The sequence below is a fragment of the Lissotriton vulgaris genome, chromosome 10 (assembly GCF_964263255.1).
Source record: "Lissotriton vulgaris chromosome 10, aLisVul1.2, whole genome shotgun sequence".
NCBI lineage: Eukaryota > Metazoa > Chordata > Amphibia > Caudata > Salamandridae > Lissotriton > Lissotriton vulgaris.
In genome coordinates, this window is record NC_141698.1 from 859,816,224 (window position 1) to 859,841,291 (window position 25,068).

The following is a 25,068-nucleotide window of genomic DNA, read 5'->3' on the forward strand; positions in this document are numbered from 1 at the left end:
ACGCATATTTGAAGCTCTGAACACAAAAAGTCTTGAGAGAGAAAAAAAACTACTGACAAACGTCCTCAATATCTTTTGGTAAGATGAGGTCCAGGACTCATTATTTTAATCATGAGTGAAGCTTAGACTGAATACAGAATATGGAAATGATTCCCCCTTTCTTTATCGGTATTTTAATTCTCCCTTCAAATCCAAAAGATATCATATGTCTTATACATTGTGGGACTATACCATTCCTTTGCGTGTTTTAGAATCTCTTCTTCACTTTTCTTCTGTGATTTATAGAGGCTCAATTGTAAATCCTTTCAGTAGGGCAATCAAGTTTAAGGACCAAGTGGTGTGTACACCATGTTGTTGTAATTATGATGTATCACAAACCTGTGTTTTAATTGTAAATAGTTTTGTATAATAGGTGTATTTTTGTATATTTGTTTGTTGTAGCCCTGAAGAAGTCCTTCGGACGAAACGCATTGGCTACGTTTTGCATGGAGATTTTGAATAAAAACAAGAAAGAAAACTTTAAGTCCTACTGATTTGATTCTTTGATGATTGTTAGACTACCACTGTCACTGTGTATTACGTGGGGTGTTGAACCATTGTGTTGTATTGCATAAGCGTTTTGGGTATCGCCCTTGGGAGTCTAGGGGTATATGACTTCAGGTTCCTGGCACCCACAACAAATAACTGGACCGTAAAAAATTGGATAAAGTGCAGTCATTCTTGCCTTATACCCCTGTTCTAGTGTCTTTTACTTAAAGATTAAATGTTGAAGTTAAAAATGTTAAGATGTTTTTCATCTCAGGCTGCATTATTTTAAAGGTTTGTGTAATGGAATTGATAGGTTTCTCAAATGCGGATTTTTTTTGTTCCTGGTTCAGGAGACATTCCTTATGATAACAAAGACAACTCCTTGTGTGGGAATGGTAGGCAGCTGATTTTTTCCCTATATCCATAAAATATAACAAGATAAACAAGCTCTTCATCAATTTACCTGCGAGGATGGAAGGACATTTGTTTCTCATGACTTCTGTGGGAAATTATGCTGGAGTAACAATTTGTAGCTGGAATGACGGAAGAACAATCAGACCATTCTGGACTGGACATTGATGTCTCAAGGACATATATGAACTATTTAACCATGATGCACAGGAGGAGTACCACACTGCTGCATTCACATTTTTATGCCCTTTTTGTGCCTTTTGAGGAGAACTTACGTTTAAGCTCAGGCTGTCCTATGACATTTTTCTTTGGCTCCAACGTGCCCACTGAACAATTTCTGTTATGCCTGTTGCTTTTTTGCCCTTGCTGATGAACTTGCCTGTCAGAAGATTTGGAGCAGTTTGGTGAAATATCAGACTTGAACTTTCCTGATTTATGCTCCATTCCCCATTGCCCCTTACCCATGGACTTTGCCCCCGGTGTACTTGAACTTGATCTCTTTGCCAATGTCTAGACAACCCTCGAGAACCAACTGCCTGCTTTGTTGGTGGTAGAGGTTTTATTGCTAACCGAAAAACCATCCTCTTATGGATTCTTTATTTAGGAATAGATTACATTAACTAGATGTGCGATTTTATATTTTGAACTGTTAGGTTTATGACTGAACTTCTTAATATGTTACTTATATGGATTGATTTTCGATCTTTAATACAATAACAAAATTCTCTAAATTTGTCTGAGTTTTACCATAGCTCATGTTATTTTACAAAAGCTGTGCTAAATTATAAATGTATAATCGGGACGGTCATAGATTATTTTCAAAGCATCAGTTTTTTTTGCTCTTTTTCTGTGTAGCCATGGCAGAGCTTTTAGTTTAGTTTGCATGATTCCGGTTGGACTAAACGTCTTCAGGAGGTTTGGTCTATCAATTGCCATACTTTATTTCTATAGCATGGTCTTGAGGGATTTACCTAAACCAGATTACCAATTTGAGAATTGTCTACCAGTTAATGGCTCACATTGGTTAGCGAAGAGTTGGAACTCCTATACCTCCCCCCTCACTACACCTCAGTGGCGATGGTCCTCCGATGGATCTTTCTCTGTTGCAGTATTAAACACGAGTAAAATCTAACCTAATGGACCCATTAGGAGTGTTGAGGTTAAAGTCATGAGTAAAAGCTTCAAGGACTACCAAACTACATATACAAATTAAGCACACAAAAGAAGTGACCAGCCATGATTTAGTATGCTTTCTCACTTACATTAGTATTTTTTCTCATTCGCAGTAATAGTCTATACCATTTAAATTGACCAAATGAGTCATAAAATCTACATAAGATTGGTGACAGTTGAACTAATGAAGATTGTTTTCTCGTTTCTTGTTTACAGGCATTACTAAACGGTCAGTCATTCTGTTGAAGCATGACTTCGCTCTGTTAATAAAAAAATGTCACTCCTCTAAAAACATTCTTATAGATGTAAAGTGAAGAGACAAACTATTGTCTAAGTTCAAACGGTACCTGTACTCCTATTTTGTCATTCTTGGTTTCAAGGTAGGCTCCCAAGTAACCTCTGAGTACATAATTCAAGTGCCAGCCACAGTTCAGGCTCTCTGTACCTACATTCCTTTCTCATTCCGACCACCAATTGTTCCTTCTTGCTATGGGTAGAAAATTAACCATCCTGGTTACAAGATGTCTTTGCTTTCCATCTGACCAGTTTCTCTTGATGTCCGTCCTTAAAAATTCTAGGACTGGAGTTACTTGTTCTTTCCAGCACATAACAATGCTTGTAGATTCTGTAGATGTTCCTCCTGGATCTCCTTTGGGTGTTCATGACGTCCATGGCTTCCTTAGGAAGGTTTCACAGTTCCACTCCATAGGGAAGGATGCTTCCCACCGCTGACTTGAAAGTACCGTTGACTGAGGAGGTGGTCTTGAAGCCAGGTTTGTTCATGAATCACTGCAGGCCCTCTATTGCCGCCTCAACTTTCTTAACAGCTTTCCCAACTTGATTGGTATGGCGATTAAATTCACTGACAACCTTCACCTCTCCCAAGTTTGAGCTAATGGAATGGAAAAACAGTACCTCCATCCTTCAGTAGAGACACAAATATCGGCTGACGGACCAACTGCCACAATGTAGTACTTCTAGGGCTGTCGAGCTACACCCGGTAAACCCTTCCCTTCATTTTTCGCTATTATAGAAGGGACAACAAACAGGGTTGGTCAGTATCGATTTTCTATATAACATTACGCCCACTTTGATGGTCTAGTGTTTTTATATTTTTAAATTGTACCAGAATATTGTACCACATTATAGTTAGTTGGAACCTGTACCTCTTTAGGTTTTCATATATGCCATGTTACAGTTTTATGTGAAGCACTCCTTGTGGCCAGCTCCCGGCTACACAAATAGGTTAAATATTTTTTTGCTATCATGATCGAGGAGGTTTGTTTTGTTTTCATACCCACAAATTAATTTAAATGAATAGCCTACCAGGGTTCTGGTTTGTATTTTTTTTTTTTTTACAGGAAAAGGTCAAATTGGGACACCAGTAGCTGCAGGATATGTGGAGGAAAAATGTTTATGTATTTATTTAGTTGTCACTTGCAGCATCAGTTTGTGTGCAGCCCAACTCAAAGGGGTGACATCTGTGCCTTTAAAAAATGAATCTGTACTCTTTTTATTTCGATTTGCGCTGGTGTAGAATATGAGTCAGTGGCTAGATCTTAATTGTGGAAATCATTTCTGCTCAACCAGTGTAGCAACCTGTGTGACGATACTTGCTTATGTCCTGTATCTGCTTCATTCAGAAGCTCTTAGACGCAGTTATTCGCCTTATTGACCACTGTGTAAAACTTGGCCTTTGCTTCAATTTTTCAGCTGTTGAATTTTTCAACACATGATTTTAGATGTTTGGAGACTGCACTGCTTACCAAGTTAGTTTGCTGTTTACGTGATATAATATGTACTTGGACAGTGTGATTCAGCTGAAAAAAACACCACCCTGGCTGAAATTTAATTGTACTGCAACATAAATGTATAATGTAAATTCTGCAACTGCATAGTGTGCTGTGGCAGTTTATTTTTAATACACATTCCTGCATCCCAATTATTGTAGACCCACTGACATATAACTACCTGTGTGCAAACACACCACACACATGCATAATACCGTTGTAATGCAAGCGCCTCGAGTTTGAGATGCGCTACTGCAATAAAATGTTCTCTGTGTAAAAGCGACTGGCAGCTCTTTGTAGCAGATTCGTGCTTTATAAAATACCTAGGATAAATGCTTCATTATGCTGTGGTACGTATACACCATGCTGCTAGTTTCAGGTTGTGTTCTGAGCTGTATGTTGAGTCAGGTTATGTACTAGGTAGTGGTTTGTTCTGCTGTAAGTGCAGCCAGGGTGAAGGGGCTGCCTGCTCTAGAAGGTTCTAGTTGGTTAATGTGCAGAAGCACAGTCTGGAATGATTAAATGGACTTGGGGGGTGGTGGGAGGGGACTTCTGAACCCTCTGTGGCATGGGTTCTTCAAGCTGAAGGTAGACTCTGGAAACGGCCTTTCAGAATAAGAAGTGAAGGATTCTAGGTGCAGCACTGAATCTGAATATGTAAGTTAGTCTAGAACCACAGTGAATCTGGTTCACTGGCCCTGCAAGCTGGCCATCCAGAACCTAGTCAAGGTACTGCAGCAGTGTAATGTTCTGGGTAGTGAGTGGATTGGTCTAGAACATTGCACTGAAGCCGAACATGTTCAAGTTGTACAATTCCATCATGTGTCCTTGCCCAATAAGTCAACCTTTCCAGAACTGTGCAGTTTAATGCTGCATATTTGAGCTCTTGGGCACAATGCTGTGTACTGGCCTATTAAGTAAACCCTTTTAGAAGTATGCAGTGCATCAATCCCTATAGAACGTGCAGCGAAATATTGGAGCTCTTGATCCCAATGTGCTGTGGCACAGTAAATCCAGTGGTTCAGAATGTTCCAGTTTTATCAGAGGCTCCGCTTTACCTCCCTGCCCTGAAGTGAACTGTGAGTGAACTGCACATGTGGCTGCAAATTATATTGCAGCACCGGGGCAGGGCACAAATGACAAATCCTTTTCTTTTTATACTAAAAGTATAGCTTACATTGACAGGAATCTTCCGCTTGTACTGCACAGCAGTTGTACTTTATGGCACTCATGTTATCATCCCAGGATGGATGAATGTTTGTTTGATGCTGAGAATCTGACATGTGGTGTACCGTTTGCACAGGTGCATTCTAGCAGAGGACAGATTTACCACCTGAACTATCCCACCAGCTTCAGTTAGGCAGAGAAGAGGCCTGAAAAGCAGGAATTGTGACGAGAAAGCAGAGATGGGAACTGTCCCCTGTGAGGTATGGAGGACACAGAGTGCCTGTGTTGAAGCATTTATTAATTCTGCTTGTGAAACTGCTATTTCGCCGAGCTGTGGGCTTCTTGACAACCACTTTTTAGGTTGAGCCTACCAAACAGCCCAAGGTTTCTGGTTGCAAAAAAATCGATTGTAGGTTTAGAGGGATTTGAAACCACCCATTGATTACCATTGGTTGGCTCCAAAGTCACTCACTGCTTGCTTCTTTTTCAATGGCTTGATGGGTTTTCCCTCCCCAGGAGCTTAGACTCTTTAAAGTCTTTTTGATTGGATGACTTCTATCCATCCACTGCCCACACTTAAGTAACTTTTTCTATCATTCAGCACTCCACCAGAGTGCATGTGTTTGCCACCTCCCTCTTCCTCTTGTGCTGCTTCACCCATCACATAACCCGTGCTGTGCTTCTCCCCACAACTCCCAACCTGTCTGCAAAAGAACAGGAAGAGCCATATTTTTGATTGGGTGTGGCTGAAGAGCATACTTTAAGGGTGGTTTAATCTCCTGCATTCCACATACTGTGGAAAAGTTACACACAAAGACACAAAGGTTTTCATAGTGTTGGGGCAAGGGTCACCTGCTACACTCAATCAGCTGGAGTCCTGGAGGCCAATAAATCCGCTCCCTGTGCTAGTGCAGAGAGGCAAATGACTGAATCCTGTAGGAAAGTAAATTAGGCATTAGGAAGTGTTACCCTTTACATTCAGAGGATTCCTTTTTTATTTGTTATTCTGTTCAGAGGTTCTTGAGTGAACAAATGTTGATCATAAGAGGTTTGCTTTTCCCCAGTAATTTGGAACGTTTTTTCCTTTTCCTAAACAAAACTTTACAGATAAACTTTGTCAGAGCCAACAGCTTGCCACTTGCGTTATAAAGGTGAGACCCACTGGCTTCGCTAATGCTTGTTTTAAGTGCAAAAGCTTTATTGAAAACAAGAATCTTTCAAGGGTTTACACATCTATAACCTATCAGAAGCTGAGAAACATATTGGAGGTAATACGAATTGCTTGTTATAAGTGGTCATAAACCAAAACCTCCTATATTATTGAAGGTGCATAACTCCTAGGTCATACAACGGTATAAACATCGGGAAAAGAGAAAGTAAAGGGGGAAGAAAGGGGACAGGGAGTTTAAATATAAAATATATTGTAGTCAATAAATTTAGAAAACTTATTTGTAGTAATATGAATAACAGTTGTGTATACAAGGTCAATTCATTTTTTCTAAATAACAAACATATAATTAACCAAAACAGGCAGAGAATGAAGAGCGTCAACCAAGGAGGCATAGGTACTTGCCCTGAAGAACTGCAATTGTGCTTAGATATAGAACTAGACTTATTAAGGAATGCTATATTAGGAGACCATGGCTACAAAACGTGTAATGTTATGGTCTTCTATTACAAAATTCTAGTTCTATATCCAAGCAGAACTGATCAGTTTTGAGCTGTAACATGGCTGTTTTCACATAGTTTTATTTCTATTCCAAAATACAGGTTTAAATCTGGTGCAAGTTCTGGATATGAACTTGCCTGAAAAATTAGAGAGAACCTAGAGCAGTGGCTTTTGTGAAAGAAACCCCCTTAATGCCTACTTTCAAAGACCCAGCCAGTCTCCGCATCGGGAATTAGAGAACTATATTAATCTTGAATTCTGTGTGGAGCATCGATGCAGTATTCCTGCCCAAGCTGGGATAGCCATAATTTGCTTCACAATCTGCTACACTGCAGACTGCTGGGATATAGAGTAAACTTATTTCTGAACAGGTTAGCGCATTTGAAAGGCAAGTAGAGCTAAGGCATAGCCGGGTTTGGGCTGGGACAGATAATAGACTGAGGCACCAAAATTAAACTGGCCCGCATTCGTGAATTGGAAAGCTAAACAAAACAAGCATTGGAATGCAATAGGTCTCACATTACAGAAAGTTTGAGCTACCTGGGTTGCTAATAATAATGCAACACCAATAGCTCAAATTTTGTCATTCAAGAGCTACTGTATTGCAAATTAATCGTGGCACCCGCGCTTTAGCTTTAAACATCCTAAGCTATAGTACGGTTGCCCAGAATGCTTCAAAAGTAAAGAAATCGAAAAAAATAAGTAGCTGTCCATTTCTTTACTTTTGAAGCACTCATGGTACCTGCGCTTTAGCTTAAGATGTTTAAAACTAAAGCGCGGGTGCCATCATTGTAACAAAAGTAAAAAATATTGAAAAAATATTGGCAGTTGAAGGTTTACTTTTCTATTAATTTACTTTTGTTACAATGGCGGCACACACACTTTAGCTTTAAACATCTTAAGCTAAAGCGTGGGTGCCCAGAAGGCTTCAAAAGTAAATAAATAGGAAAAAAGGCCGGGGGGACACGTTCGGCGTTCGTAACTAACAAAGGAAAGGCGCGGCCGCCATTATTCTAGCCGAGGTGTGCTGTGCTAGTTACATAAGAAAAATAAAAAAGCCTTTTGGGAGGGCGAGTCCTGCCAGCAGGCAGGAGAAAGTAATTTGAGAAAATAGTGCTCTGAGGCTGTAATTAAAAAAAAGAACGAGTGACACCACATAACAGGGGGTGTCCTCATGGAAGGTTACAAGAAGAGAAAAAGGCAGTACTAAGGAGGGACTACTATGCCGGTTGACCAATGAAAAGCCACAATTTACAAAGGGCAGGGACATCAGCGAATTAAAAAGATAGAAGAAAAGAGGGCAAAGCTTCATGCCCATATTCTGAATACAGTAGGTCTTGAAGAGACAGCACAAGTGCTTCATATGTGAGATCTAAAAATGGCCCATTTTTGGAAACGGAGTCTGTTTTGGACTTGTGAAGAGATGCTCTGTAAGTGTTTGGTGCAAGATATGGAAGACTGCATGAATTGAGCTTGCTGCAGGCAATGTCCCTGGAAATCAGAATGAACCCTTCAAGCACTTCCTTCAAAAAAGAAGTCCAACTGCTTTGAATGAACAAAACTTTACCCAAATCCCAACGCTTGATTTAGCTATTCACCAATCAGGATCTGCACTTGACACTACGTGCGGAGGGTTTACGCACTCTTGGGTACCTTCCTGATCTAGAACGAGTATTGACAACATTTAGGTTTCCTGTCAGCTAATCACACATGTTTCTAATATATCTTGCTTTCTAGTTGCTGTACCATTTGTAAAGCGCTCTGATACACTTCCAGGGTCTAATTTGTGCTATATAAAACTTGATAAATAAAAATAAATGATTGCCTAATAGCTGGGAAATCAACAATAAAAACTGGACCAGCAAACCATAAAACAGGCCCACAAACAGCCAAAAAAAAAGGTCAATGCACTGACAAGTCACAACTGCCCGTCAAACACAGATTAATTGTCCAATAGGCCAGCCCGACCCTGGGCACAGTTAGTCCTATTTTGTTGCTGGACAAATCCACTGGTCAGCTTTTCACAGAATTCAGTCAACCTCAGGAAACCGTGCCAGTGGAACCCCTCAGAATACATTAGTGTGTCTATTTTATTTGCATTGTCCTTTTTAAAACTAAACCCTTGTGGTTTGCATATTATGGATAATCAGGTTTGTGAGGGCTAATGCTTTTGTATTGTTCTTAGTCCAAATAGCTTACCAGATCAAAGCTCTGGATAAAACTTGGAAGGTTCTACCAAAAAAGTACAAACCTGAACTTAGCCTGGAACAAAGGCGAATGAATCCTCAGAAGTGTGGAGAATTATTAAAGTCTTATTTAGCCTCAGGATATGAATTCTGCCTGTTTTAGGCAGAGGAGACACCAGAAGTGTACGTTTCACCAATTTGTTATTCTTCTATGGACTACCAATGAAAATTAGATGAAGGAAATCCAGTACAGCCAGCAAAAAATATGTACATTTTTCATTTTACGAGACAAATATTGTTTTTAGAAGGCCCTGTGGTTCTGTTCAGGAAAGGAGGCAAGCACTGACCCAAATGCTAGAATTCTCCCTGGTCAAAGGATATCCATCACCTAAATTGTTGGAAAACGTGGAAAATAAAAAAAAGCCCACACAACCTCACAAACACCTTCATCATACCATACTTCTCAACACACCCATAGCACGAATCTCAATTATATTCCAGAGATTGTTCATCTCCTTCCTGGGCTCTTTGTCCCCCTGCTTCTGCCAACCAAGGATTCCAAAAATAAAATGCTCGTGCACAGCAGTGAGTTAAGAATGTCACTGGCAGCCAGAGGTATGTGCAGTCAAAAGCTCTGTTGCTCATACGTTTCTTCTGAAAATACACACTGAAAAAACTGATTGCAAAAACACTTCTAGTACTAATGTCCAACATTTAAATATTATAGAAACATTTCCTAAAAACTGTTTGACCAAATGTAAATCCAGACAAACTGTTCCCATCAGTCTTTGTCTTCGTTTAATTTGGTAAACAGGCTTTAGTTTGGTAGACGGACTCCATACGGAGCGTAGCTGCACGCTGATATTTTGTAGGGAGATCTCCATGTAAGCTGCACATTTTGATTCTATGAATTTCTTTTTTAAACTGATGTTTTTATGATATATATTTTCACACCCTAAACTTTACACACCACCTAGTCCCAACAACACACAAGACAAAAAGGAGGACAAAGATAGAAGGTATTATTGAGGAAACCGAGTCATTTAAATAGTTACTCACAACATTCAAACTTACCCCCGTCACAGACTCATTTAAAGAGTGAAAGGCATTACACATGCAGCACTCTCTCCTGTGGTGCTTGCAGAGATCATGCCGGGTGAACAATGCGGCCAACCCTGCAGAGGACTTTTAAGGTCCTGGAAAGTGATGGAAGCCAAAGGCTCTCATCACATGTATGCGAAAACATAAATTAAGGTGATCAGCAAACTTTAAATACTCTAGACATCATCCAGCAGACAATCAAGGTCTTTAAGACAAATCACACAGAACAAGAGCAGTCATGTGGGATGAAGATCTGACCAACACATCAGTTATACCATCTCTTCATAGCCAGAGAATGCAGGAAAAGAGATATGGATCACCTCTTTACATATTTACCGAAAACCTAGAAAAGATGTGCAAGAACAAAGAATCCTTTTAAAATATTGTGTAACGTTCATAATAAAACAAAGCCCTTCAACTTGCTGGTCCCCCAAACAGAGGTAGCATCAGAAAGAAATACTGCCTTTTAAGCAAGAATCATAAGATCGCTAGGAGTTGAAGGATCTGAAAACTTGCAAAACTAGAGGTACTGGAAGAATTTTCTGTAGGGAGCGACCGGATTCCTTAGGAGCGAATACCCTATAAAACTAAACCTTAATACAAGTGACATTGCAGCTCAATGTAACAAAATTTGGACACCACTATCAGCTTGGCGCAGACCTGTGGGACGGAATTGAATTCATGGGGGAACACAGCACTAAAACTGGACTACCCTAGCAAAAAATAAGTAGGCAACCTTGAAGTTAATTACACACAAGTCCACACTTAACAGTCCTGTCGAGATCTGCCTATGGTCGCCATAGCATTTATTACAGGGGAAGAAGTTGAAATCAAGGATTGCACAGATACTGCTTCTCAAGCCAAATAGAAACAAACTAAGCGGAAATGAAAGTTAGTGTGTTCCAGGTTCAACACCTCCCTAAGAGTGGGCTAGGGGTGAAGGGAGAAAGGGGGAGGCAGATAGGCAAAATCAAGCCTGAACTTGTAACACCCCCCCACCCACCCCCACACACACACACACACACAAACACAAACAGTCCAACAGACCCACTTTGGGGCATTTGCTTTACAATGGGGAAAATGAAGATGGACCTAGCTCACTAAGGGTCCCAAGCTGGAGAGATCTTGTGGCCCCTTCAGATGGGTGGTAGAGAATACACAGATTTAGCGGTTATGATCAGACACTTACACCTGGTGAGTTGTTCATCAGATGAGACCATAAAATATTCCCTTCTAATCAAGTCTTAGAGGTATATCAAACTTGCCTGTGCCTGGTATTACATTTTCACCATAATGATCATGCCTCTAACCAGAGTATCCACACATGATCAGAGCACAGCTCACAAGCACACCCCATGGACCTTCATTTTCCTTTGCTTGAAACAGTCCGCTTTTCTCCTGAGTGGTCAGAGATCTACCGATCTCCATAAATTTGTTGTTGGGCCATGCCTTGATGGCAGAGAAAGGGACTCTTGGTAGACCTTTGTGATTATGGAGAATAAGAATTTGATATTTTTCTAGAGCTGCGTAGGCCCTGGATGCAGACCACTACCCCAAATTAAATACTGCAAATCCTTTAAAGACCTATGAAGAAAACATGCAGTGGTAAAAAAAAAAAAAAAAACATTCTGAGACATGGTGCAATTCCTTTTCATCACTGATGAACTGTGTTTCTGCGAGCTCTCAGTAGTAATACGCCCCCCAGAAGCGTATGTCAAAAAACTCAGTCACTTGGAAAGAATGGATCCCACTCCAATGTTAACCCACAGCACTTGATCCACATTATTATGGATATGATCACCTATCAAGTATTAATGCTATATTTAAAAAGTACTTTATGGCACTGAAACACTAACAGAACAAATAAGAAATGTGCTACAGAACAAAAAACACAAAAGCAGTTGACGGAGCTGTGCAAAGAACTGACAGATTAGCAGAAGGAATGTTTTTAACTTCCTTAAAGACTGTTCTGAATTCTCCTGAACCTGATCAGCGGGTTTTTCACGACCTAGGTTGCAAATACTAAAACTAATATCTTCTAGGTCACTTCTTTTTATTCTGGCAACTGGCAATTGAAGAGCGTATGGTACAACCTGGGGTGTAGGACTAATGGATACCAACTACCTTAGACTCCTCATTTTGTGTGTGAGCGAAAGAGACATTTTAAAGTGTACTCCATAGGAAGCCTATGCAATTCTCAGAGTGTCGAAAAATTATATAGACTTCATGAGCAGGCAGACCCTGAAGCAGAGGTCAGACCCGGGACCAGGGTTCAATTCCCGACGCGGCAGGGTCTTGAGCTCAAATGTCCATGGACTCGATAATTCTCGCTTCGGTGCCTGACCTAATCATGGGTTCACACTCTGCAACTCTGGGCATTAAGCTTGCTTAATCTCCACAACTGCACCCCCCCGCGGCGGGATGCCTGGCTTTCACCTTGGGGATGCCCTTTAGGGGCTATCTCACAGGGAAAAGCCAGGACGGGTTCCCAAGGCAAGCGCGGAGATACCCCTTCGGGGGTCGATTCTGGCGCTATATAAGAAACATAATAATAATCATAATAATTACACGATCGCTCAACTCACCACCTAGACCAGTATCCAGCTTTTACAACAGGTTGGATGAAGAATCAAAGGGCTGAAACCAACCATATGGATTATCTGTATTTCTGCACACACACCGTAAATGTAACAATTTAAATAAGCCCTCATTAAAATATTCCCATTTACTAAAAAGTGGGTGATAGTTAAATAACTGTGCTTGGTTTATTCTCATGGTCTGTGGCAACGCTTCTATTGCTTTTTTCAGCTTATCTCACTTTTTATTACTGAGAGGCAGCTGGGAGCTTCTTGCTCAGTGCTGAAGCTAGTAATGCATTTTGATAGGTTGTAATAAATTATTAGAACCTTATTAGTTTGAAACATTTTCTATGAGGAAAATACTCCTGCATCCGTAGGGCTAATGCAGTGCTACTGCTTTCCTTTCTATCAACACATTCATGAAGAGCAGATGACTGCTTGTACTCTCTTTTCCAGTATAACAGTGGTACGGATTCCTGAAAAAATTAACTTGCTTTCAAAAACTACTACTTTTGCGGCTGGAAGGTGAAGAATTACTGTCATATGTGGACAGGGCAATTATGAAAAACACATTACTAAATATGCAAAGAATACACACTTTAGAGCACCTCAAGCAAAACATATTGGCACTCTTTGGAGATGAGATAGCTCAACCAATGTTAAACATGTTCCACACTGCACTAGAAGATGGGGAACTACCGGAAGATTTGGCGACCATAGCGGTAAAACCCAAAGGGGGAAAACCCCCGGAGCAGTGCAGTTCCTTCAGGCCCATATCGCCAATTAATTCCAACGCTAAGGTACTAGGGAAGGCCCTAGCAAATAGGATACAACCGATAATATCGACAATAATCCACCCTCACCAATCACGCTTCATACCACACAGAAGTACCAGACTAAATCTCCGAAGATTAGTTGGAGTTATGCACGAAACAGTGCAGAGACTGGAGGGAGGCAGCGACGGTGCTGGCACTAGATGACAGAATGTCATTCGACAGTATAGAATGGCCATACCTCTTCATGGTACTAGATAGGATGGGCTTCGGGTCACGATTTAGAGTGTGGATTGCCTTACAGTGTAATGACCCACTAGCAAGGGTAAGGATAAACAGGACAATATCCAAACTCTTCAAGTTACATAGAGTGACACGTCAAGGGCGCACTCTCTCCCCTTTGATTTTTTGTGAAGGGGGTGGAACTGCTTACAGAGTGGGTACGCAATGACCCTATGGTCTACGGTATTAACATTGGAGGTGAATGGGAGAAGCATATCTCCTTGTACGCGGACAATGTGCTACTCTATGCTCGAAGACCGAGGAAAACGATACACAGACTCATTCATATATTTCGATTCTTTGCCAGCTACTCTGACTACCAAATACAATTGTGAGAAATCACTAGTGTTCCCACTGAGGCGGAGCTGCCGCCCCTTACCTTGGCCTGTGTGGCACTGGAGAGGAAGTACAAATTGAAATAACTAGGAATACATATCATTAGGTCTGAAAATGACTATGGCCCGGAACCTAAATTCGCAGCTGGAGAGACTGAGAGGATGTGGGCGCTTCCAGTTTCATTAATGGGCAGGGCGATGCTATTCAAAATGATAGCACTCTCACGCCTGTTGTATGTTCTACAAAACACTCTGTATCAGATCCACAGTTCATTCTTCAAGTCAATTGATGGGGAGCTTCGGAGTCTACTATGGGAAGGAGGAGCCCCGCGCATAGCACTTAAAAATTGCAATTGGGAGTCTATGGGAGAAGGGGAGTGGAGGTAGCAGTCCCTGGCATTAGGGTCTGCTATGTGGCATCGCAGCTCATCCATGTCAATGATTAGGTCTTCTCCACAGTATCAGAACCGGCGTACCCGGTAGATAGATCGGCCATGGGGAAATGTGGCTGGCAGTCTGCCCTTTATTTGCAAGAATGAGAGGGAATCCTTTCCACCACACACACACACACACACACACACAGTGAGTGTGGTGGGATGCCACGAAAAGACTAGGGTCGGATGGAAAATTGAGAGAACAAACCCCGCTCTGGGACAGCAATATGCTGTGGGAAGTTGGGCAACTGAAAGATTTTCATAAATAGGTATAGAGCGACTGGGTGACATACAGAAAAAATGGTTCTATGCTTAAATTTGAAAAGTTGCAAGCCAAATACCAAATAGCGCTGTCAGAGAGATTTTGCTATCTACAGCTCAGACATGCTCTACAGAGTCACATAATAGAAGGGGCTGTGCTACCGGAATACTCCCCATTGGAGGACAGGCTGTTGCTAGACCCGATGATAGACAAAGCGGTGTCCCTCACCTACCCCAAAATCATGAATAACTTCCCGGACCCCTTGGTCCCCTTGACGGAAGCGTGGGAATCAGACATCGGACTCCTAGAAGAGGAGGACTGGAGGGAAGCATTGCAGAGCCCTAGGGAGATTGCTAGAAGGTCATGGTTCAGATTGGTTCAGCTCCGGATCTTACATAGGTCATACAGCCCTAGACGCTCCAACATCGGCTGGGTTGATACAGTGATACAGACCACTGCACCAGGGGGTGTGCGGAGAAGGGCACTTTCTTTTACAAGATTTGGGCTTGCCTTAAACTGCTTCGGTACTGGACAAGGGTAACCCGTGTTATGGCGAAGGTAGTGAAATGAAAGTAAGATTTATGACACAATACCCGGGGGTATCTAGGCGTGGCGTTACTGCTGAAATGGCTAACCAGAGAATGGACGTTCGATTAGTGCGTTTAGGCTAGTTGTTGAAAATCACGTTTTTTAAAGTTTGCAGATTGCCAGATAAGATTGCTGCTTCCCCCACCCCCCGGAGGCAGTTTTAGCCCTAGGAATAACCAGATTGGAAGAGGCCATTGACAGCAACTACCTCTCTGGGATGTACTATCTGAAGCTCTGTGCAAAGTAATGCCTAGCCCATGTAGTGCTTTAAAGGCAATACAGAGGGATTTGAATTAGATTTGTCTTTTAACTGGTAGCCAGTGCAGAGATGGAAGAGCATGGGTCACTGACTGATGTTTTCGAATAGCAAGTAGCAGGCGCGCTGCTGCATTTTAGAGGACCTGCAACTTGTTAAGATACCATGATTGCATTCTGAGAAAAAGCCCATTGCAATAATCAATTTTATACAGGATGAGTGCAGCGACCACAGCTTTTTGGAGCTCTGATGGAATAAAAGATATTATCCTGAGGGTGTGGCAGCGGGAACCAATAGACACAAGATGGCACATATTGGGGGTGACGGGAAAAATCAATTAGCCCACTCACACCAAAACATGGTTGATATTGCTGGCAGGTGTGGCTAAAAGAAATATTGCTAGAAATTGGGGAAGCACTGACCCTCCAAGGAATAAAGATAGGGGAAACGACCTGAACTGGTGCCAGCTGGCGGAGAAAGCTGTGTACCAGAGTAGAGGGTGCCTGGAAAAATGGGGAAAGATTTGGTCTGCAAGGGAGGCGTATAGAGAAGAAACGGGGTGAATTCTAACCGAAGGATGTTGCATAAAAGGAAGCCCATGAGAAAGACTGAAGAAATGTAAAATTGAATGTGATGGACAAAATGTATTGCAATGTGCCCGACCGGCATGTCCATGTGTAAAGAACAATGTACAGGTGTACCAATGTTTGTAAAATAAATATAATTATATATATATTGCCACTCTGCCAGAGTAAAGGAGAATAATATTTCACTTTGCCCAAGGATGGAAAATGTGGGGCATGCGCAGCAAACTATTTCCACATCACACAACTACTGTTGTGTGCAGGTTGAATGCTTCTTCCAACTTTTAAATTTCTCTTTTACAGTAATTGTCGTGAGAGAAATTAAATAAGAAGCAGTGTCCTATCTACTCATTCTTACAGGAAAAAAATATGAAGTCACAAAAATCAATTATCTTTCATTGGATCTTTCTGCACCCTTATGCAGCTGTATTTGCAGCTCATATGGGACCTGAGACCACATTCCCATGTCCCAATATGGCTCATTGAGCCTACGTGAAAGGAGGCAGAGAGGATCAGGCTTCATGCACCTTAGGCAGAGAGGATCAGGCTTCATGCACCTTAAGTGGTATAGCATCTTCAGAATTCTAGACCCGATTCTTATACCTCGCCTACGATTAGAGCAATTGTACAAAAGGTAAAGAGATTCACAAAGAATCCCTGGAGTACTCCAAAAAATGAGCCCATCTTAGATGTTATGCAATATACGGATGCATGAGATGGTGTCCTATACTACACATATGAAGGTTGCAATTCCACAATACTGTCTGAATTTCTTCCTTCTTAAGTGCACCTTATAAACAAAACAAAAATATCGTCTTTTTATGTTCACAAAGAACCTATAATGTGCACTTCATTTTTAAGTAGCTACAAAAAAAATCTCAATGATGTTGACTGCTATAGTTAGGCATGTATGTCATTTTTATATTAAAGGCTACCTGTCTTAGGGGTCTATTAGGATGGTGGGCGGATCGCCACCCCGGCCGCCAAAACACCGGGTCGGACGGCCTTTTAACCCTGCCACATTAGCATGGCGGGGAGTACCGGGCGGGCTGAAAGACAGTCTGCCTCTTTTCTGCAGTTAGGCAATAGTCATGATTGCCTCCCGGGTGAAAAAGGCATGCAATATGGTGGCAGTGCCTTGCAGGCACCGCCATCCATATTACGATGGTGGCAGTGTAATGCCTTTCCATGACGGAGACTACCCCATGGAAAGGAATTCAGTGTTTCCTTTTGGGGCCCGTTGCGGGCCCCCAGGAGGGTGTGGGGCTGCACTTGGGGGGACCCATAGTACCCCCCAACATTGGCATACACAAGGTGGCAGGCACTGCCTGTCACGATGTGCATGCCAATGCACAACATGCACATACTGCATTGTGGCGGGTGCTGCATACAGCACCGCCTGCCACAATGCAATATAAGGGGGATGCGACCGCTAGGGTGGCGGTCGCATCCTAATTGGCGATGCGGGACCGCAGCACCACTGGCGGCCGGTCCCAGCACAACTAGGGTGGCGGGTGGACTGGAGTCTGCCCGCCATCCTAATAGACCCCTAAGTTCAATAGGTGGCCAGTAATAAGAAACAGACACCGTACAGTGAAATGTTCTCATGTAACAGTTACTACCATATTATAATAGCTTTGAAGCATAAAAGACAACATTTATTAATACTAGTTTTGTCGAGCTGAGTTAAGCCAATAATCCGCGATTCACACGGACCTCTGAAGCACATTTGTTATTTGAGAAAATCTGTAGAAACATTTTGTTGGCAAAGCTTCCCCAGCTGCTTTAAATGAGAGCATGTTCCCCAGTCAAGGAAAAATGGAGAGGGTCAACCATTCTGTGGAATTAATATATATGTTGCTGTACGAAAGCAACTTCTTCCACCTAGTAGACGTTGATGCCCATGGCAGGAGTACACCCGTGTCAAATATCCAAACTGTAGAAATAATACGGAAATAGCACTCAGATCAATCAGACCAATAGCGATCATATCACTCTGATCGACCGTGTCGCAGCCCTGGGAATAGGAGGAACGGCCAAAGACCTGATTGCCTCATTTCTCGCCAATCGGCCACAGATTGTCAAAATGGGTAACTACACCTCCCAGACCTTTTCTCTCCCCTGCGGAGTCCCACAAGGTTCCTCGCTAAGTCCGACGCTTTTTAATATCTATGTATCGGACTTGGCGAGGGTGATAAAATCTTACGGCATTGCATTGACCACATATGCCGATGACACGCAATTAGTGCTATCGGTACATGACAACGGAACGAGTGTGGCAGCCAATTTCCGGGAGGGTATGAAGGCAATAAGCTCCTGGATGTCATCAAATTGCCTCAAACTTAACTCTGATAAAACGGAGGTGATGACATTCGGGAGCTTGAAACCAGCATGGTCCCCACAATGGTGGCCACCGGAGTTGGGATCCCCCCCCGAACCGGTGACTAAGGTCCGTAACTTAGGAGTTATCTTTGATAACAAACTGACCTTCCATCAACACGCCAATACTGTGACATCATCTGCATTCTTTATACTCAAAAGAATTAAGAAACTTCTCCCATATCTTCCTCAATCAGCGGGCAAAACTCTCATTAGTACTCTTGTGTTCTCAAAAACGGACTACTGCAATTCCTTGCTTCTCAACGCGCAGGAAGGAGTCCTTAATAAATTCCAAACTGTCCAGAACGCGGCTGCAAGAATTTTACTTTCAATCCCCAAATTCACCTCAGTATCCCACCGTCTCAAAGAACTCCACTGGCTTCCAATCAGAAGCCGAATAAAATTTAAGGCTCTTTGTATAGCTTACAAGACCCTAAATTTTCCAGGGCCTAAGTTCCTAAAAATAGCTCTTCATCCTCTGGAGCACCGCAGAACACTTCGATCCTCAACTACTTGCATGCTGTCGATCCCTCGGACAAAAAAAGCGACTTGGGGAGACAGGTGCTTCACTACAGCTACTGCCAAGTTATGGAATACCCTCCCACTGCATATCAAAACTGCCCCCACCCTCATTAAATTCCGAAAGAGCCTCAAGACATGGCTTTTCTCCTCTGTTTAACCATCCTCATAGAGTTAGAGTTCCTTGAGCAACAGCGCCGAGACACCCGTATGGGTATTTGCGCGCTTTAAAAATAGCAAAAAATAAATAAATAAATAAGTTGTGATCCACGAACCCGACAAGCCGAAATTAGTCATTGAGCACTTAAATAAAATGCTTGGACCACAACAGAGTTGTGGGGGGGGTGTGAGAGACTGTGTGTGTAACCAGTATAATGCACTGCAAATGAAAAGCAACTTCAAAATGAAACAAATTGTTCTTTGTGCCATGTATGTGTGACGTGATGCGAAATGTGTAGGGATTTGCAAGTTTTCCAAGATACTCCAACGCCCCTAGCAACACATGCACCCTGCCGAGATTTAGGATTGCTCACACCCAAGCACATGGTTTAGTGAGATACATAATTTCACCAGATTCCTGTTGCATGCAACACTATTCATACCGAGGACATACTGGAATTAACGTCGCACAATCAAGACTAAAGCATCAATCTGTCTTCCAACTGAAATCCTGAATGATGCAATTAAAGGCGACACTTACTTTGGAAGGCTGGTCCAGTTTAATATCCTGAGAGTCAGATGCAGAATCGGACTTTGTGCCTCCAGAAATTGGCTTTTCTTTTTTCCGCTTCTGTTTCTTTTTTTTCTTTTTGGCTCCCAAATCACCTGCAGGACTTCTGGGGAGGAAATAAAAACGAGTGAATAAAGTGTACTACCACTCAACAAAAATAAAATAAATATTTATTTTGGAGCATCATGAATAATATGCCTCAACTTAAAAACAAAGTAATGTGGCGCTACTTAAAAAAAGTCATACGCAATATTGTGGCTAAATGAAGTCTAACATAACACCAGGGCATACTGTGATTACTGTAAAAAACTGCATATTTTCAAGTACGGTTTTTAATGTCTTATATGAACCATAAATGTATGATTTTAACTTTCTCTTAAGAAGCAGTCCATGCCAGTATATTAGCAGGGGTAGAACTGCACTCATAACTCACAATTCAATACTCTGCACCAAACACTTATCACCCCCTAGGTAATTCATAACAACCCTGTCCCTACCATGAGGAATTATTTATGTTGTTAGCCGCTACCACAAGAGTAGTTCAGATTAATTATGTCGCACAAATGAATGCATAGCCAGTTTAACAAAGCAGCCCGTGCACGCGCACACAGTCCTATGCTCCATCCTTTCTTCTTTACATACAGGACAAATTTGAATTTTTTTTAGCTACTTACTCCATATATATTACATTTGATCATAGGTAAAGCCCATCAGTTTAATAGGAAAAATACAGTTTGCAATTTGGTTTCATTTTAACTCGTCTAGGAAGCCAAACGATAAGGGTGTTATTGGGCTCAGAACAGCCAGCACTTTTTCCTCTACATGAGGGCTTCCATCAGGAGGCATATATTTATAGTCATTTTTAAAAAAAAGTTGATTAGTTACAGTCATTAATCAAATTGACAGCTATTTTGAGAAAAATGAGGGCTCAGTGAACCATGTGGCCACTGAATGGGATGCATTCAAGAGGGTAATTGGAGGCATCTGCCTAAAGACCAATAATGAAGCAAATCCTAGAGAAGGAAGCTAAGATTAGGGGCCTGGAAAATAACGTGGTTTCAACTAAGCACAGGGCGGAAGCCATGAAAGAGTATACCGTGCTAGTGGACAGACCAAGTGGGGTTCAATATAAGGAATATGTGGCCAAGCAGCTCTCTGCAAGAGGTAATGCGGGTCATTAAATGACTTGGCTACTACGCACTGAAGCAGATTGGAAACCAATATGTACCATTAGATCTGATGCAGGAACTCTAGTACACACAAAAGGAAATAGATGAAATATATCTCAAAATACCAGTCATTAGCTTGTGCACCAGCAGACCCAATTGAGCAGGGGGAAGAAGGTGATATCTTACTTACAGAACATCACAGTGCCTTCAATAAATGTCAAATGAGAAGCAATGGAAAAATCAATAGCCTTACAGGAAATTAAGGTGGGTAGAAATTTATTAGCCAAAGGTAAAACAGGTTCGGGACAGATGGCTTGCCAGGGAAGCTTTATGCAACATATAAGAACAAATTAGCTCCTAAATTATTAGCGGTGGCTAGTGAATAATTAAAGTAGGGACGCTACCGGAGATTACAAGAGCAGAAACTACAGTGGTTTTACCAAACCATCGTCAGGATCCACTTTACATGAGATCATACAAAACCTGCTTAAAAACCACCAAACGATTTTTGGAAAAATTCTGGCAAACAGACTGATTTGCGAATTCGTTCATCAAGACCACAATGGCTTGATCCTGGGCAGAAACACATTTTAAACTGAGGTGAGTCTTTTATTTTGTAGACAGATCGCAGAGACTACCAACGATGCCTCCTCAAATATTGAAAAGGTCTGCGATACCTTATTAGCAGTTTCTATTGGGGTGTTGCGCGTGCAGTATCAGTGAAGGGTATTTAAAATGGGTGAGTATGCTATATAAATCTATTGCTAGAGTCAAGACTCTGGGTGGGGGGGGTCCTCTGCAGAGGTTGGGGAACATATAGAGGCATGTGACAAGGATGCCCACTCTCACCATGGTTATTTGCTCTTGGCATAGAAGGTTGAATTGTACGCTCTGTAATATGGCTCAGAAATGGGACTTTGCTCTGAAATATGAACCACCCATATTCTCACAATATGCTGATGATGCATTTTTATATTTGTAACACCACGGGGTCATCTCGAATAAAAGACTCTGAACAACATGCAATTCGCCAATTGACAAACACTACCTCTTACTCCCCACAGAACGTTGAAACCGAGGTAGACATGCAATCGACACAGTGGCCCTTTAATTCCGACTGGAACTTGGAATGGGAGGAGTCTCGTCAGGACACGGAGACCTCTTATGCAGAAACGGACGAATCACAAACGTGCTTGTTCACCAGGAGGGAGCAGAGAATCGAGGAAGAGGAGAGCGGAGCGAAGGAGTACAGCGTACGAGGAAGGACAACGGAGGGACGACGAAGAAGACGGAAGCGGAGCGGAGCGAAGGCGGACAGCGTATGAGGAAAGACATCGGAGAGACGACGAGGAGGACGCTGAGCCGGAGAAGCCAGGAGGCCACCGACACTACGAGCCGCCCAGCCATACACCCGCGGGAGGTGTATGGCTTAACCAGGTACGTGATAAACTCAAGGGTTGGGTTACACGTAAGATAGCCACGACGGATTAAACCCGGGATACCCCTCCTTCCTGGTGTTTCCTTACCCCGAGCACTGAACCCTTCACCACGGCAATAGTTAAAGAGTGCATCACGTGTGTTTGATCCCTCACTCCCCTCCCTGTACCAAGTGAGACATATAGAACGGTTTACTGATACACCGTTTGCCTTTTCCCTGTTTATTTACTTGAGGGGCAAAACGGAAACCGAAGGAGACCTACCTCGACGGACACCCGACCGAGGACGTAGAGCTGCATCTACGGAATCAGGGATCCGGAAAGCTGCGAGGAGTCGTTCCCCAAGACTATCCCAAAGCACGAGGAAGAAAAGCTCAGACTCTATATATATTCAAATAAAACCCAGAACTACTAGAATCAGCGTACTGCCTATTCTTCCCGCGCCTGCTACAGTGGTGGAGAATGCGGGCATAGGCACCATCTGTGGAGTCAAGATGGAGACAGTTGTAGAGCAGTTAGTAAAGGGTCAAGGACGAATTGAGTGGGTGTTAGAACAACATTTAGCATCTGCACAAGCCGATAGAGAGATAATCAAGAAGGCAATTGAAGAAAAAAACGAACAACCCTGGGTGGATCCTGTACAAAGGGGTGGGACAACTGAAAGAACCTTAACCCATGGAACGCCAGCCGTCTCCCTACAAAAGTATAGAAACGGAGAAGATCCCGATGCCTTTCTATTAAATTTCGAAAGAGCAGCAAGGGCCTGTGGCTGGCCAGTATCAAAATAGCCGTTTTTTTTGGCACCCCTCTTGGGCGGAGAAGCCCAGGCTGCTTATCAAGTAGCAAATCCAAGGGGTGACACCACATATACGGAAATCAAAAAAATAATACTAGATCATTTAGGATTAGATCCAGAGGCATATCGCCTAAAATTCAGAAAAGAGAGAGGGTCTGTAGGCGAAAATCCTAAAACTTTGTTCGTAAGGTTGAAAATGGCCGCGGACAAATGGCTAACACCCACTACCAGCACTAAGGAGGAAATACTTGACCGAATATATTTAGAGCAGTTTCTTGAGGCTCTCCCCTACGCCACCCAAAAGTGGCTTCGCCAACATAATAATTTAACAACTACACAAGCGGTGGAAATGGCCTCATCGTTTACCCGGGCTCAACCTAAAAGTTTCCCTTTTGAGATGGAGAGAAAGATAGTTGTACGACCGGAGAAAACTGTTGTCCGAGGGAGAGAAACTACACGTCCCCGTACATGGAGGACTGAGAACAGTGCAAATACAGGGCCACAATGCTTCGATTGTGGTCAATGGGGACACATTGCACGGATGTGTCCAAGAAAAAGGAACGAGGAAGAACCGATGGAGGTTGGGTACCTCCCCAAGGCTGTGCTATTTTCCGCGGAGATGGGAGGATCCTTTAGAGTAAGTGTGAAAGTCAATGGACACTCATTATTAGCTTTATTGGACTCGGGCTGCCGACAGTCAGTAGTCCAAACTCCCTATGTAAGCGCAGGACAGTATGTTTCTCAGGGGGTAGTCAATATTAAATGTGTTCATGGGGATGTCCGGCCCTACCCCATTGCTGACATTGTCATTGTACCGACTGGGGGAGCCCCACAAACTGTAAGAGTTAGGGTAATGTCCAACTTACCCGAAGATTTAATAATTGGGACAGACAACCCTAGTTTCCTGAACATGTTTAAGGATAAACTAAAATCGGTGAGCAACACAGGGGAGGAGGGTAGTTCCCAAATTGAACGTCCCCTTATACCTAGCCTCCGAGTAGTAAAACTGACTAAAAATGCGACATCCCCCTCTAAAGGTTCTGCAAAGGCGGCTGGATATGATCTCTACAGTGCATATGATTATGTGATACCCGCCCAGGGAAAAGCTCTAGTCAAGACTGACCTGCAAATTGCAGTCCCTCCCGGGTGCTATGGTAGGATAGCTCCACGTTCAGGGCTAGCGGCTAAGCACTTCATTGACGTTGGGGCTGGCGTTATTGATGAGGATTATAGAGGTAACGTTGTAGTCCTCCTGTTTAATTTTGGTCCACAGGCATTTCAGGTGATGAAAGGGGATAGAGTGGCGCAACTAATTTGCGAGTGTATAGCTGAGACTAGGCTGAAAGAAGTCCACGGGCTAGAAGACACAGAGAGAGGTGCTAATGGGTTTGGCTCTTCAGATACTCGTAACTGGCCAGTGAACTCTGTTATTTCACATGATCCCTGGGTTCTGGATAAGAGCTTTAAATTTGCACAGATTAGTGATCCCACTCTGTTTAATGCGTGGGAACAAGCACACCAGAGAGGGGAAGACTCCAAACTTTTTCCCGGGTTCGTAATTGAAGATGAACTATTGTATAGAATAGGTAGAGAGGGGGAGCCTGTTCAACTACTGGTGCCTGTCTCCTTCAGAGAGCAGGTCCTTTTTTTTGCACACAGCCATCTCGTCGCCGGTCACTCCGGCGCCGAAAAGACGACTTCGAATATCCTCAGGCAATTTTTTTGGCCCGGTATTTATAAAGATACCGAATCGTACTGCAGGTCCTGTGAGATCTGTCAAAAGATGAATATGGTTCGGCCACCGGCCGTCCCTTTACAACCGTTGCCGGTCATTGGTAAGCCTTTCGAGAGGGTCGGCATGGACCTTATTGGACCGCTGCCTAAAACTAAGAAGGGGTTCCAACACATTTTGGTGGTTGTC

General features: G+C 42.7%; 1 protein-coding gene across 2 annotated transcripts in view; it reads right to left on the reverse strand.

Annotated features, from left to right (window-relative positions):
* The window catches only part of NMT2 (N-myristoyltransferase 2), a 273,658-nt gene that overhangs the window by 218,410 nt on the left and 30,180 nt on the right, over nt 1-25,068 (reverse strand). For both annotated transcript variants that reach the window (XR_015300715.1, XM_086941816.1), the window contains exon 2: nt 19,717-19,852. Coding sequence is in view for 1 of the 2 variants with exons in the window: in XM_086941816.1 (XP_086797942.1) it covers nt 19,717-19,852 (136 nt within the window). In the remaining variant the exon portion in view is untranslated. The remainder of the gene's footprint in view (nt 1-19,716; nt 19,853-25,068) is intronic.